General features: G+C 47.6%; 1 protein-coding gene across 2 annotated transcripts in view; it reads left to right on the forward strand.

The window, feature by feature from the left end:
- The window catches only part of Ccdc63 (coiled-coil domain containing 63), a 30,960-nt gene that overhangs the window by 11,364 nt on the left and 4,560 nt on the right, over positions 1–15,036 (forward strand). For both annotated transcript variants that reach the window (XM_057764587.1, XM_057764588.1), the window contains 4 exons: positions 529–710; positions 6,091–6,311; positions 9,683–9,757; positions 11,696–11,888. In XM_057764587.1, coding sequence (XP_057620570.1) covers positions 529–710; positions 6,091–6,311; positions 9,683–9,757; positions 11,696–11,888 — 671 coding nt within the window. The remainder of the gene's footprint in view (positions 1–528; positions 711–6,090; positions 6,312–9,682; positions 9,758–11,695; positions 11,889–15,036) is intronic.

Genomic DNA, 15,036 nt, shown 5'->3' on the forward strand with positions numbered 1-15,036 from the left:
ATGGGGATGATGGGGATGGGGATGATGGGGATGATGATGGTCGTCATGATGGGGATGATGGAGATGGGGATAATGATGGTGATGGGGATGATGGTGGTTAGGGGGATAATGATGATGATGGTGGTGATGGGGATGATGGGAATGGGGATGATGGGGATGGGGATGATGGTGGTGATGGGGATGATGATGATGATGGTGATGATGAGGATGGGGATGGTGGTGGTGAGGATGATGATGATGATGGTAGTGATGGGCATGATGGTGGCAATGGTGGTGATGGTAATGATGGTGATAGTGTTGGTGTTTATATTGATTATAATGGTGGCGATAGTGGTGGTGATTGCAGCTGTTGCTAACAGTAAAGAGGGTGACAGGAAAATTACTTTCTGGACTCAAAGCTCTGGTAGGGTCCTGAGTTTGGTTCCCACTGCCAGAAAAAAACATTGCAAAGAACTTCAAACAAACCCGTGGCCACTGGGTGGGAGTACAGTCCTCTGAGACTCAGCCCCATCTGCCATCTCCACACAGGGTGGAAGCCATGGCTCGGGTGGCTGCCATGAAGGACCGCCAGCAAAAGGACATCTCTCAGTACAACCTGGAGATCCGAGAGCTGGAGCGTCTGTATGCGCATGAGACCAAACTCAAGTCCTTCCTGCTTGTCAAACTCAACGACCGTAGTGAATTTGAGGAGCAGGCCAAGAAGGAGGAAGGTACAGCCACAGCCTCTCTCTCTCTCCCTCCCCCCCCTCCCTCCCTCCCCCTCCCTCCCTCCCTCCGTCTCTCTCTCTGTCTCTCTGTCTCTGTCTCTGTCTCTGTCTCTGTCTCTCTCTCTCATAGTAGAACTGCCAATCATAGACAATAAAAATACAGCGTACCTGGTTAAACTTAAATCTCAGGTTAACAGTGAACACACTTTTAGGATAAGTTTGTGCCATGCGGTATTGGGGATACACTTCTACTGATAGTTGTTCGTTTCTTAGCTGCAGGGAGGACTTATTTTGATTTTTGGAAGGGGAGTTGGCCTGTGATTCACATGTAACCGCTTGCCTGTGTTTTGTCTGCCAGTTGCAACCTGCAAATGTCTTTTCACCCTGAGGCTGTAGTTTAGGGGACACATGAGGATCAGGGGACTACTAGACCCTGGCTAGGTTTTTGTTTTGTTTTTTGAGACATGTTTCTTTGTGTATGTCTGGCTGCCCTGGAATTCACTTTGTAGACCAGGCTGGTCTCAAATTCACAGATATCCACCTGCCTTTCCCTCCCTGAGTGCTGGGATTAAAGGTGTGTGCCACCATCACCTGGCGACTCTGTCTAGATTTGATGACTTGCCTGATGTCAGGACACAGCACATTGTCATACTCATGGCTGGAATATACTATGTGAGATGGTAAAAAAGCAAAATGATTGGGGCTGGAGAGATGGCTCAGAGGTTAAGAGCACTGCCTGATCTTCCAAAGGTCCAGAGTTCAATTCCCAGAACTCACATGGTGACTTACAACCATCTGTAATGAGGTCTGGTGCCCTCTTCTGGCATGCAGTCATACATGCAGGCAGAACACTATATATACTATAAACAAACAAACAAACAAAAATGGCAAGTTCTTACAGAAAAGCTCATTAAGTTAAAAAAAAAAACAACAAAATGATCAAAGGAAAGACACAAAGGGGGTGAAAACTAGGGAAGCTGCCCGGAAGGTATATTTGATCTTTGTTTTTTAGGTTTTAGGGACTGAGCCCAGGGCCTAGTACACACTAAAGTTGTTCTTCCTGGCCACACGCAACCTCTTACTTGTGTTCTGTTTTCCCTGCCTTTTCCTGCCTTATCACTTGGGACTGTGTTGCTGCAAGTGTTTTTGAAAAATCTTGTGTATGTTTTACTCTTTAAAATAAATCAAGGGCCACAAACATATTTTTCTTTTTCCTTCCTCCTTTCTTTCTTTCTTTCTTTCTTTCTTTCTTTCTTTCTTTCCTTCCTTCCTTCCTTCCTTCCTTCCTTCCTTCCTTCCTTCCTTCCTTCCTTTCTTTCGTTCTTTCTACATTTGGTCTTTTTTTCATCTACTCTCCACTCACCCTTCTTGCTACCATTCACCATCTACCCGTCTTCCACCCATCACCCACCTTTATCCGCCCTTCCATCCTTTATCTACCCGTCTTCTACCCATCACCCACCTTTATCTGCCCTTCCATCCTTTATCTACCCTTCCATCCGTCACCCATCCATCTAGTTACAGCTAGTTTGTGTAAGCCGCTACTCTAGCTGTCTGGCATGTGTGGTTTCTATATGACCCTCAGGATTATACCAAGAAGTTGGCATTCCTGCAGCGCCCCAGCTTCAGAAAAGGATCCTGCAGTTCAGAGTGAACTTAGGTGTCCACAGTAACTAAGCAGAAGATTCAAAATTCCATCCCAGATAAATCCTCTGTTTTCAATCTTAATCCTGGGAGCAGCCTCAAGACCTCACAGCCAGGGCTGGAGAGATGGCTCAGTGGTTAAGAGCATTGCCTGCTCTTCCAAAGGTCCTGAATTCAATTCCCGGCAACCACATGGTGACTCACAACCATCTGTAATGAGGTCTGGTGTCCTCTTCTGGCCTGCAGACATACACACAGACAGAATATTGTATGCATAATAAATAAATAAATATTAAAAAAAAAGACCTCACAGCCACATGTAAGTCAGGAAAGCCACCTGCACCTCTTCATTCTCACTGCCAGCCCAGATGGTCCTCTGGATGCTCAATGCACCCTCATCCTCACTCTTACCACTGCCTCAGTACTGTCATCCCCATCACCTCTGTTCTAGAAACTTCCACGGGAAGTTTCCTGTGTCCTGCTCCAAACTGCTCTCCAAGTGACCTTCTTCCATGGTCTCACCATCCATCGTGAACTGTGGATGTTGTCATTTATCTGACTGTCCAATCGGGTCCTCACCCAGCAGATCTACTGGTCACTTACCCTGAAATAGGCTCCTTGCTTAGGACAAGATAGAGCACCAAACATGACCATATTTGCCATCAGTGCCATAGGGCTTACCTTCTAGACACTAAGACAAAGGGGAAATAGATGTCAACCTAGATAAGTACAGACACCTTAAGTCACAGCAGACTCTTAGCCGAAAGAAGGCAAAAGATGGAGATGGGAGTCACAGTGGGGCAGCGGGCACAGTGTAACTGTCTTGCGACAGACGGCTGAGGAAAGCAAGGCACGGATCTTTCAATCCAAACGATGAAAAGAATCTGTTAGTGTGAGATCCAGGCATCCAGGCTGAGAGAGCAGCAGGGTCAAGATACAGAGGTGGGGACAGACTAGGCTGAGACACGGAGATGGGAGAGCAAGCTGAGGCTCTCCCATGGGCCCGAGTTTCAGATGGCTGCCCCCACATCTGTCCGTTCAGCATCTGCAATTCCACCCACCTGTCTTTTCCTCTAAGAGGTGACAGGGGCTGTCAGAGATGGCAAATCACACTCAGGTTTGACCTGGTTTCTCAGGAAGTGGAGTGATTGACAGGGCCTGAGACTGCTTCATCTAGGGTGGTTTGGGTGGGCCCTTTAGGGAGGTGATGTGTTGGCACAGATGTGAGTGACCCAAGAGTGAGTGCTGCGGGGACCCTGGGGGAGGTCGAGAGCAGCTGAGACGTGTGCAGAGGCCCTGAGGCGTGAGTGGGTGATGTGTGACTGGACAAGGATGAAGGCTGCTGTGGCCGAAGGCTCACAGCTCTCAGGAAAGTGCACAGGGCCGGATCACACGAAGCTTCATAGATGAATCAGGAACAGAGCTGTACCCCAGCGCAGTGCAGAACCTGGAGAAGACATGAGCGTGTGGTGACATGGTCTGCTGAGGGAGAGGAGGACCATGTCTAAAGCGACAAGCTTCAGCCTCATCCCCAGGACAGTCACAGCAGGCCAGAAGTACTGAGAAAGATCTAGAAGGTTCCATCTGATTGCCATGCAGAAGCCATACCAAAGAGACAGAAGACTTGGGTTCAGGGGAGCCTGGGAAGCTGCAGGCTGAGCAAGGCTCAGAACTCTCTGGGTCAGTCAGTCGATAAGCCTTCCTGAGAATTCCCTGCCCAGAGGCCTTTCTTGACCCTTTCTTAACCTCCATCCTGCTCACAAGTCACCTCTACAGGGAGGTCTTCTCACCCACCTGTCTCAGGAATTCCCTAACAGCAGAGCCTGCCTCCATGTTGGGCACTTGGTAGTGCTTTATTAAGTTTTTTTATTTATATTATTTTGGTTTATTTGTGTGTATGTGTAGGGATGGGTGTGGGCACACCTTTACTCCTGAGTGCTGGGAGTAAAGGCACACTCTGCCATGTCTGACTGGCTCTTGGATTCTTTTTTTGTTTTGTTTTGTTTTTTTGAGACAGGGTTCCTGTAGCTTTGGACCCTGTCCTGGAACTAGTGCTTGTAGACCAAGCTGGCCTCGAACTCACAGAGATCCATCTGTTTCTGCCTCCCGAGTGCTGGGATTAAAGGCGTGCGCCACCACTGTCCAGCTGGCTCTTTATATCATTTTATTTTTAAGTGACTCTTCTTCTGTCCTGGCTATGGTGGTGCACACTTTTAATCCCAGCACTTGGGAGGCAGAGGCAGAGGGATCTCGGTGAGTTTGAGGCCAGCCTGGTCTACAGAGTGAGTTTTAGAACAGTTAGGACTTCACTTTTTAAAATTTTCTTTTTAAAAAATAAGTCTTTTTTTTTTTGGAAAGATTTATTTATTTATTATGTACACAGTGTTCAGCCTCCATGTATGCCCACAGGCCAGAAGAGGGCATTAGACCTCATTACAGATGGTTGTGAGCCACCATGTGGTTGCTGGGAATTGAACTCAGGACCTCTGGAAGAGCAGTCAGTGCTCATAACCTCCGAGCCATCTCTCCAGCCCTTCACTTTTTAAAAATTTTTTTTTAAAGATTTATTTATTATGTATACAACTTTCTGCCTCCATTTATACACACACGCCAGAGGAGGGCGCCAGATCTCTTTACAGATGGTTTGGAGCCACCATGTGGTTGCTGGGAATTGAACTCGGGACCTCTGGAAGAGCAGACAGTGCTCTTAACCACTGAGCCATTCTCCAGCCCTAAATTTTTTTTTTTTTGAGACAGAGTTTTGCTGTAAATTTAGAGCCTGTCTTGTAACCTGCTCTAGTAGACCAGGCTGGCCTCGAACTCACAGAGATCCTCCTGCTTCTGGCTCCCGAGTGCTGGGATTAAAGACGTGCGCCACCACCGCCCGGCTAGGACTTCACATTTTTAACATGGGTTCTGGGGAACTGAACTTACATCCTGACACCTTTGTTGATCAATGGCTTCAGACCCTGTCTCCAAAAAAGACCTTATCTTTTTTATGTCTGTAACTGTATGCCACAGGTGTGGGGGTGCTGGCTGAGGACAGAAAAGGTTGTCAGATCCCTTAGAACCGGAGCCATAAGCAGTTGTGAGCCCCAGGATGGGTTCTGGGGAATTGAACTTACGTCCTGACACCTGAACTTGGGTCCTCTAGAGTGGGCGGTGCTCATAACTGCTGAGCCATCTCTCCAACCACACCTTGGTTCTTGAGTCGGTGTCTCCCAATGAACCTGGAGTGCACTGGTTCTGCTGGCTGGCCACAGGGCCCCAGGGAACCCACCTGTCCCCACCTCCCCAGGCTGGGACTACGGGCAAACATCACCGTACTCAGCTTGGTACCCATTCTGGGGTTTGAACTTAGGTCCTTGAGTTTGTGCAGCAAATGCTTCACCAGCTTTCCTAGCCCCCTTAGGAATTTCTTTTTTTTTTTAAACATTTATTTATTTATTATGTATACAATATTCTGTCTGTGTGTATGCCTGCAGGCCAGAAGAGGGCATTAGACCTCATTACAGATGGTTGTGAGCTACCATGTGGTTGCTGGGAATTGAACTCAGGATCTTTGGAAGATGAGGCAATGCTCTTAACCACTGAGCCATCTCTCCAGCCCCCCCTTAGGAATTTCTGATGGGGTTCATGAGCAGAATTGCCTCACCCCCTCCCCAAGACAGTGATGAGAACAGGGAGCCTGGGTCCCTTTCCACACCTCCTGTGGTCTTTTTCTCTCCCACCCTTTCAGTTGTGAAGTCCAAGAAGCGTGGGAAGAAAAGCAAAGGCGAGAGCTTCGAGAGCTACGAGGTGGCGCACCTGCGGCTGCTGAAGCTGACGGAGAACGGGGACCTGAACCAGCTCACCGAGGACTTCCTGGCCAAGGAGGAAAAGAACTTTGCCCGCTTCACCTATGTTACCGAGCTCAACAATGACATGGAGACCATGCATAAGAGGACACAGAGGATCCAGGTGCATGGCTTGCAGAGCCTTCCCCAGGTGGTCCCCAGACAAATCCACCTGCTCTGCAGACAATGCCCACGGGCCCTGAGTTTATGTTCCCAACCCAATGGCCTCTGCAGCAAGTGCCATCAACTCTGGGCTATGAGCTAGGAAGGTACTCTAAGAATTTGCTTTATTTTATGTGTATGGATGTTTCACCTGCATGTATGTATGTTTGTGCACCATGTGCATGCAGTACCCACAGAGGTCAGAAGAGGGCGTCAGCTGTCCTGGAACTGGAGTTAGAGATGGCTGGGAACTGCCCAGTGGGTGCTGGGGATCAAACCCGTCCTCTGCAAGAGCAGCCCATTCACCTAACCACGGAGGTGTTCACCCCCACTCCTCTACCTTGCCCTCTGAGACAAAGCCTGTGAATAGGGTTTGGAGCTCAACAACTGAGCCCCAGGGAGCCTCCTGTCTCTCCGTTCCCCCCTGGGGGTTACAAGTGCATGCTATGATGACCAGACTTTTTTTTTTTTTTTTTTTTTTTTTTTTGGATTTTTTTTGGATTTTTCGAGACAGGGTTTCTCCGTAGCTTTTGGTTCCTGTCCTGGAACTAGCTCTTGTAGACCAGGCTGGCCTCGAACTCACAGAGAGTTCTCGAACTCACAGAGGTCCGCCTGCCTCTGCCTCCCGAGTGCTGGGATTAAAGGCGTGCGCCACCACCGCCCGGCTACGAAGACCAGACATTTTACATGGTTTCTGGGGATGGAACTCCTTTGGCTTCCGGGTGGAAGAGAGGTGGTTGGTTAGCGCTTATCTCGGACAGGCCCGGAGCATATTGGCATAGCGCTGCTCTGACAGGGCTTGAAGGCTTTTACTGAATCCAGAAAGGCTCTTACTCAAGTGGTTCCTAGGCCTCCTCACTCCCCACAACACAAACACTTGCCCGGGACAGAGTCCAAACCACTGAATGCCACACACCAGTCCACTCAGAAGCTGGCTGGCTGCTGTCTTTGTGGTTCAGAACCAGTGATGACCCCCAGCCCCTCCTAGCGTTGCCCTACCTGGCTGTATCACACTCCCCCCTCCTCTGATGGTTCCCTCCGCCTGTGCCCTCCCCCCTCTGATGATGTTCCTTCCTCAGGCCTGTCCGGGCCCTGCTGTCACCTAGGGAACTCGTTATGCCTCCCTCTGAGACCCTGTCATTTTTATGGGGCAGTTTCCTACTGGTGGGGTTTGTCGAGGACCGGGTACCAGGCCCTTGGCTTGCCCTGTTGTTTGAGGTTAATTGGCCTGCCGCTTCCCGGGGGTCTGCTGTCTCCCAGGCAATCTCGTCACGGGAGAGCCAAGCTTACCGCGGTGCATCCCCACAGCTGATTTCCTGTGGGTTGTTTGGTTTCAAACTCAGGTCCTCACAGTTGCACAGATGCCTTTCCCTCAGAGCCAGCCCCCAGCCCTGCAGGAGAAGAATCTCCCTGAGCGCCAGGCTTCAGCTTTTCCTTGGGGTCCACTGTCTCAATAGTCTGCAAGCCACAGGCTCCGGATTGTCCTCACTCCTGCCAGGAGGGTTACTCTGGAGCCCTGGCTGCCTTCTTATTTTGTTTTGTGTCTTTTTTTAATTTTTATTTTATTTATATATTTTTTGAGATAAGACTTCACTTGATAGCCTAGGCTGGCCTGGAACTCACAGCAATCCTCCTGCCTCTGCTTGGTGATTGTGGAGATTTCGGGCATGAGTCACCAGGAAGCATCTCTGCTTACACTAGGATCCGTTTTCTTTTTTAAAGTTATTTTTTTTCCTATTGTACACATCCAGCTTCATTCCTTTCCGGTGATGGGGTCACGGATCCATCCTCTTTGATCTCCTGTTAAGATTTGTTCAGTAGGGCTGAGAGATGGCTCAGCGGTTCAGAGCAGTGGCTGCACTTCCAGAGGACACAGGTTTAATTCCCAGCACCCACATGGCAACTCATAACTACCTGTAAACCCATTTCAGGGGGTTCCAACGCCTTCATATAGACATGCAGGCAAAAATATGAATGTATACAAAATAAAAATAAATAAGTTATTAAAAAATATTTGTTCAGTAACTATCACATTTAAAAAGCAGAGCTTTCTATACAAACCCCCAAATTTCTAGTTTCTCTGGAGACATCAAATCGGACACAAGGTAGTGTGATTTGTATAGGCCACTGTGGCCCTTGAATGCATTGCCACTGCCCTCTGGTGGCTGCCTGCGGTATGGCAGGAAGGTCTTTGTGGTCCAGCCTGTTGAGGGAGGGAGCACGGCCCTAGTCCCTGTGCGGTGTGGATGTAGATGGACGTGAGGGGCACTGGGCAGCCTCCACAACACACTGGACCTTTGAGGGCTTTGGTAAGGAGGACTTTCCCTCTTTTAGCCTCAGTTTCCCTATTTGTTCTGTGATGTTGGGACCAGCACTGTAGCCTCCAGGCTCTTTGTTTTGTTTGCTTTAGAGCACTGTAATTTAGAGCCTGGAGTTCAAGTGTCTGTTAGGGAAATACTGCACCCCAAACTGCACTGTCCAGGGCCTACGCCACACCCACAGCTCCGCGGACGGACTGGTCATCGGCATCTAGCCATTGCGAGTGTACCTCGTCCTCTTTGAATTGACTAGTGGTCAATTTGTCACCTCTCAGTAAATTTGTCTCCTCACTGGAATGGCCACCTGTGCCGGCATCTTCCATGATTTCTTTTTATTTATATACTTATTTTTCCATTATTTCTTGAGATAAGACCTGGGGATGGGAACTTCTGTGTCAAAGGGCTTGGACACATGCCCTGGGGACTGATCAGAAAGGATGGATGTCTGGCCTGGCTCCAAGCCTTGAACTTGGAGTGGTCCTGGCCACCTTGTGTGGGCGACTCAGATTCTTGTGAGAGTTTGAGGGACCCCGGGCTAAGTCGCTAGGTTCAGTGAAGAAGCCACTAGTCGCACGTGGCTGTTTAAATTCTTTACATGTAATACATCAGAAACCCCAGATGCCCAGTGGTGGGAGTGGAATGTGGAGGACTCTGTTTAATACTCTGTTCTAGATGGTTCTAAACCTGTAGGCTGCCTAAGACCAATAGAAAACACAGATACTTACAGTTCCTAACAGTCACAAAATTACATTTATGAAGTAGCAATGAAAATCATTTTATGGTTGGGGTCACGAGAACATGAGAAACTGCAGTAAAGTATCACAGCATTAGGAAGGTTGAGAACTACTTCTCTAGATATTTCTAGATGATTCTCAGAGAGGATGAAAAAAGAAACCCCTGAGGAGGAGGAGGGGGCGGGGGGCTCCTTGATGGGTTACCCAACACCAGAGTAGGTTAGATGTTGGGGGGGGGGCGGCTGCTGTTTTTCCTCACCGATCCCCTTCTCTCTGAGCAGGATGACATCATCAACCTGCGGTCACAGCAGCAATCCTCCCACGAGGGCACTCGGAGTATCCTGAGACAGATGGAGGTGAGCTGGGGAGCCTCCGGAACCTGTCTGTGGTCACCTGTCCGTGGCCTGTCCCAACTACAGAATCCTGTCCCCGAGGTCTATTTATTGTAAAGATGAGTCCCTTTTCAAGGGGTCAAACCCAAGCCCTGGGGCTGCAATTCCATCCTGACACGTCTCTGCCTCAGTTTCTCCTTTTGTTTATTCCTTGGCCCAGCTCCACCATTTTTCACCAGTCATAAAGACCACAAACCACCCTTCTCCATCCTTTCCTTCCCTCCTCCCTCTCTTCCTCTCTGAGCTGAGAATCAAACCCAGGGCTTCCCTCACACTAGTTCCTCCCGCTACCACTGAGCCACAGCCCACACTCCATTTGCGAATGCTTCCTGGACTAGTCAGTAGAGACCAGGCTATGCCTCCTCTGGCCCCACCTCCCTTCATCCCCCTGGGGAGCAGGTGCCACTTGAAATCTTTCCATTTCTCGGGTGTGGAAACTTGAGACCGGGAAACGTGAAAGTGACTTGGCCGGCCCTAGGAAGCCGAGATATCCTGGGGTTTGGGTTTTACCGGGGGGCACAGGGTCTCATTTTGTGGCCCTGGTGGTCTGGAATTCACTATGTAGACAAGGTTGACTTCAAACTCACAGAGATCATCCTGTCTCTGCCTCCCCGGTGCTAGGATTTCCCTCTTCCCTGATGATACCCTGGGAGCCTGAGAAAGCTAGAAGTTTTTTTTTTTTTTTTTTTTTTGTATTTTTTTTTAAATAAGCTGAAAATTGGCACTTCCAGGATGGGAGAATGGGTGTCCTTGTGGCGGCATCTGCCACCCAGGCCTTCCTTGGTGTGTGATTTCAATCCCAAGCATGCCTGACGATTGTATTAGAGCAGCCAGGTACCCCAGCCATCATATACACGCTTCAGGCAGGAAGAAGGTGGACGTGTGGTGAGAAGGCCTCACTGGCTGAGTCAGGAAGCTCAGTCGTTTGTCCGGGCACCCCCGGGCTAAATGGGTTCGCTCATGGAGGTGTAGGGAGAAGGAACAACAAACACCGGGTAATAAGTGGATTCCGCCTGACTGGCTGGGTGTGGAGTGCGTGCTTGTGATCCCTATGCCCAGTAGGCTGAGGTAGGAGGATCCAGAGCTCAAACTGACAGTTCCTGCCCCTGAGCATCTTCCCTCCGATTCCTTGAGGCCAGCTCATTTCTGCTCTGTTTCCCCGACCAGGTAGGTGGCGCCATTCTCGACTCTGCCTCTGGGGGGCAGCAAAGCTCAGGCCAAGGAAGAGGGCTGGGCGCAGTTGTAGCTCAAGCTGGCCTCAGCAGGTGGTCTCCAGCCTAGCCCCACACCCTTAGCTTGGGGCCACCTAGAACCCTAGACTCTTCCCTGGGATTGGGACTAGCGGTGCCTTCACTGGGGCTTTCTCCTCCTGGCCCTGTATTTACTGTTTTCTGTCTTCATGAGGGGAGCTTGGGGGCGCCATCCCCTCCCAAATGCAAATACCCCAGCAGGAGAATCAATCCTCGGAGCTATGGACACTCAGGTGTTTCCACCCTGCTGAAGGGTCAAGTCAGAACCCTCCAGCCCCACCCTCTTCACCATCTTCCCTCTACCCAGGAGCCCAGGTTAGGCACTCAGAGCAATCACTTATTTTTGAGACAGGGTCTTATGTACTCCAGGCTAGCCTCAAACTCGCTACGTGGACAAGGATAACCTTGGACTCCTGATCCTCCTGCCCCCGCCTCCAGAACTGCAGGAGTGCACAGGGTTTACGCAAGTGATCCACCCACCGAGCTACACCCTTGGCTGTGTGTTTTTTCTTCATTTTGTTTGCCGCTGACAGGAAGCTTCATTTCTCTGATTGCATACCCTCTGGGGTTTGCAAGCCTGTCTGGGGTCCCCCAGTCACCTGCACAGAGAGTCCCCAGCCTCAGGCCAGGCCTGGTGTCTGTCTGTCCCCAGGAGAAACTGAGGAAGACCACCGAGGATGCGGACATTTTTGAGAACAAATACAAGGAGATCAGTAAGACCCTGGAATATCTCAAGAACTCGGTGGAAAAGCTGTTCAGGAAGATTAACTGCGACGCTACGGAGATCCTGGGGAAGCTGGGCGAGACCGGGAAGATAACGGACATCAACCTTCAGCGGTACTTCGGTGAGCACAGCCGTGGTGCAGCCTGCCTGGGTTCAAATCCTGACTCTTCACTTACTAGCCTGTGTGACTTTAGCCCCGTTCCTGACCTCTGCGCTCAAATTCTTTTACCTCTAAAATGAGGGTAAACTCAGGCGCTACCTCATTGGGCTATTGGGAGGATTAAATACGGGATAGTTGGTGATGGTCGCAGTGGACACGGGAGAGCAATTAGGGAAATTCAATGCCCTTAAAGAGAAAAACTAAAATTAAAAGGGAACTTTCTTATACACACACACACATACACACACACACAAACACTATACACACACATGCTCACACACACCTGAACACATGGATATACACACATACACATGCATGTGCACACACACAGGTACCCATACAAACCTATACACACAGACACATTCATGTAAAAGATACACTATACACATGTGTGCACACACATGCAAACAACACACACACACAGATGCACAAACTTGCATGTACCTGCATGAGCATACATATAGTCACGTTCACACACACACACTCACACACACTCATGAAGCACGATAAATAAAGACTCAGAGACAGAAATTGCAGTTCAACCTGAAGACCAGAAAAGCAAGGCAGTCAGCAACTGGCTCTTACCTAGACCTCAGTCCGAAAATGGTGAGCCTGCCTCCAGGAATCTCAGAATGAGATTGAGACTGTGAGTTGTCTCTTCCTGTCTTATAATCCTCTTTAGGGTTGGGGTTAAAGGTGTGCACCACTGGATTAAAGACATGCACCGCCTTGTTTCTATGGCAAACTAGTGTGGCTACTGGGATTAGAGGTGTGTGTGACCACTGCCTGGTCTGTGAGGCTGACCAGTAGGACTGTCTTATTCTCTGATCTTCAGGCGAGCTTTATTTAATTAAAATAAAAATGAAATGTCAGTACATTTCCCCTTTTTGTCTAAAATAAAAGAGAAGGCTATAACTACTATAAGAAAAACTATATACAATAAATACAATAACTGTATACAATATATTTAGACAATAAACACATCAACAATGTCTGGTCCATTAGCATTTGATAAATTCAGAGAAAATACTCCATATCTATCCTATTTTGATAAGTCCAAAATTTTGTACCTAAAATAATTTCTACCACAACTTGCATTACCTTCCAAAACTATCTTCTGCTATCTCACAACCTTATATACTTTATATTTTTTTTAGTGAATTTCTTTTCTGAGTCTCATAAGGGAGACTATAACTATTTAGTCTTCAACTCTCTCAGAGACCCAAGAAGGAAATAATATTAACTGAGTAAGTAGGAAGTGTAAGCAAGCGACTTCCAAAAAATGTGAGAAATGACAGAAACATCTGGATGCCTGGACAGTCACCCAAAGTTCCTCTGCAACGTTGGGGCATCCCTATTCAGCCTACAGGTCTAGCAAATTTTACAGACTTTTCTGTGAAGCAGGAGATTCTCAAAGACTGTCCCTCCTTGTCTTGACAATGTTTGTCAGTCATTTTCTTTTGTGTCCTGCTTGTCCAATCAGTAGAGCACACTGTCAGCAGTCGAGACAAGGGTACTTTCTGCCCAGTGGCTTACTTTTGCCACAAAGAAAGCAAGTTACATGTAGAATTTCTTTGGTGCCCATCATACTCTTTGAAGTAGACTGGTGCTTCCAGGAGCAGACATGTCTCATTGTCATAAAAAAGAAAAAAGAACCTATGTTATTAAAACATCTTAAGTGCCATATTCTATATATCTCTAAAGTGTTTGAAGATGACATGTCTATTTAAAATATATCTGTTTGACCTTGAAATCATACAAGTTCAATTATACTAGGTGATTAATTACTAACTTGCATTTCTTATTATCTTAAGTAGTTGGTAATAATAACTTCCAAGGACTAGAAATTTATATTACATTGTTAAATGAACATATAGGTACAATACCTTGAATTAGGAACATGCATATAGTCTGTTTTTAACAAAATTAATCTCAAATTTGTATCAATATATAAAATTTGGATACAATATACAAAAGTCCAATCCAGCCGGGCGGTGGTGGCACATGCCTTTAATCCCAGCACTCGGGAGGCAGAGGCAGGTGGATCTCTGGGAGTTCGAGGCCAGCCTGGTCTACAAGAGCTAGTTCCAGGACTGGCACCAAAGCTACAGAGAAACCCTGTCTCAAAAAACCAAAAAAAAAAAAAAAGTCCAATCCAATGTAACACATTTAAAACTAGCAGTTGTTTTTTAAAAAGTAGATTCAATAATCTACCTTTTTTTGTGTGTGTGAGTGCTGGGATTAAAAGGCATGTGCCACCACAGCCTGGCCCTAGTCAGTGCTCTGCCTCCTGAGTGCTGGGATTAAAGGTGTAAGCCACCATCACCCGACAATAATCTACCTTTCTGTCTCATCATATCTATATCCTTCCTTTTTCTTTTCAGAGTAGATTCAATATTCTACCCTTTTATTCTATCCTATCTATAATATCCATAAAATCCATTGAACAACCAAAAACCACCCACCCCACTTCTTGGGAAAGTGACCTCACCTCTTGGGAATGTGGGTGCTGTATTCTTAAATTTACTTTCTACTGTCTGGGGGTGATGGTATTTTTAGGGGAATCTTGAAAGAAAAATTTGGGTTAAGTGTCAAGTCCTGGAAGAGGTAGCTTTAATCACTCGGCCTAGGCATCACGGGAAAGTGTAGGGCTTGTCTCAAGTCCTGACTGGAGGGTCTGTGAGGCTGGGTCATCTCATCTAGCCATCTTGAAATTGTTCTGAGAAGTTGATAGTCCAAAGCCAATCTTTAGGGGATGCTATCAGCTGAATGGCATCATATGAAGCAGGTGGAATCGTTGTTGTGGGGCCCCATCTTCTTCCTGGAGACTTCAGACATTACTGTAGGAAAATTTATTGTTCACTGTGGAAAACTTAAACATTATTTATATCAAAGTGGAAGGTTTGAATTTCAATAAACATATTTAAAGAAAGGTACCATAGAGACGAAAATAGGTATGCGGAGAAATAAAATTTTTGAAAGCAGAGCTTTGATAACCTTGGGCCCTAGATTTTTTCTTCCTTCTGTCCTGCACCAGGTGGCTCCTGATATGAGATTGAAACTCTGAATTTTTTTTTTTTTAACAACTGCTTCTCCTTCCCAAGCCTCA

Source organism: Chionomys nivalis, chromosome 3 (assembly GCF_950005125.1).
Source record: "Chionomys nivalis chromosome 3, mChiNiv1.1, whole genome shotgun sequence".
NCBI classification, from domain to species: Eukaryota; Metazoa; Chordata; class Mammalia; order Rodentia; family Cricetidae; genus Chionomys; species Chionomys nivalis.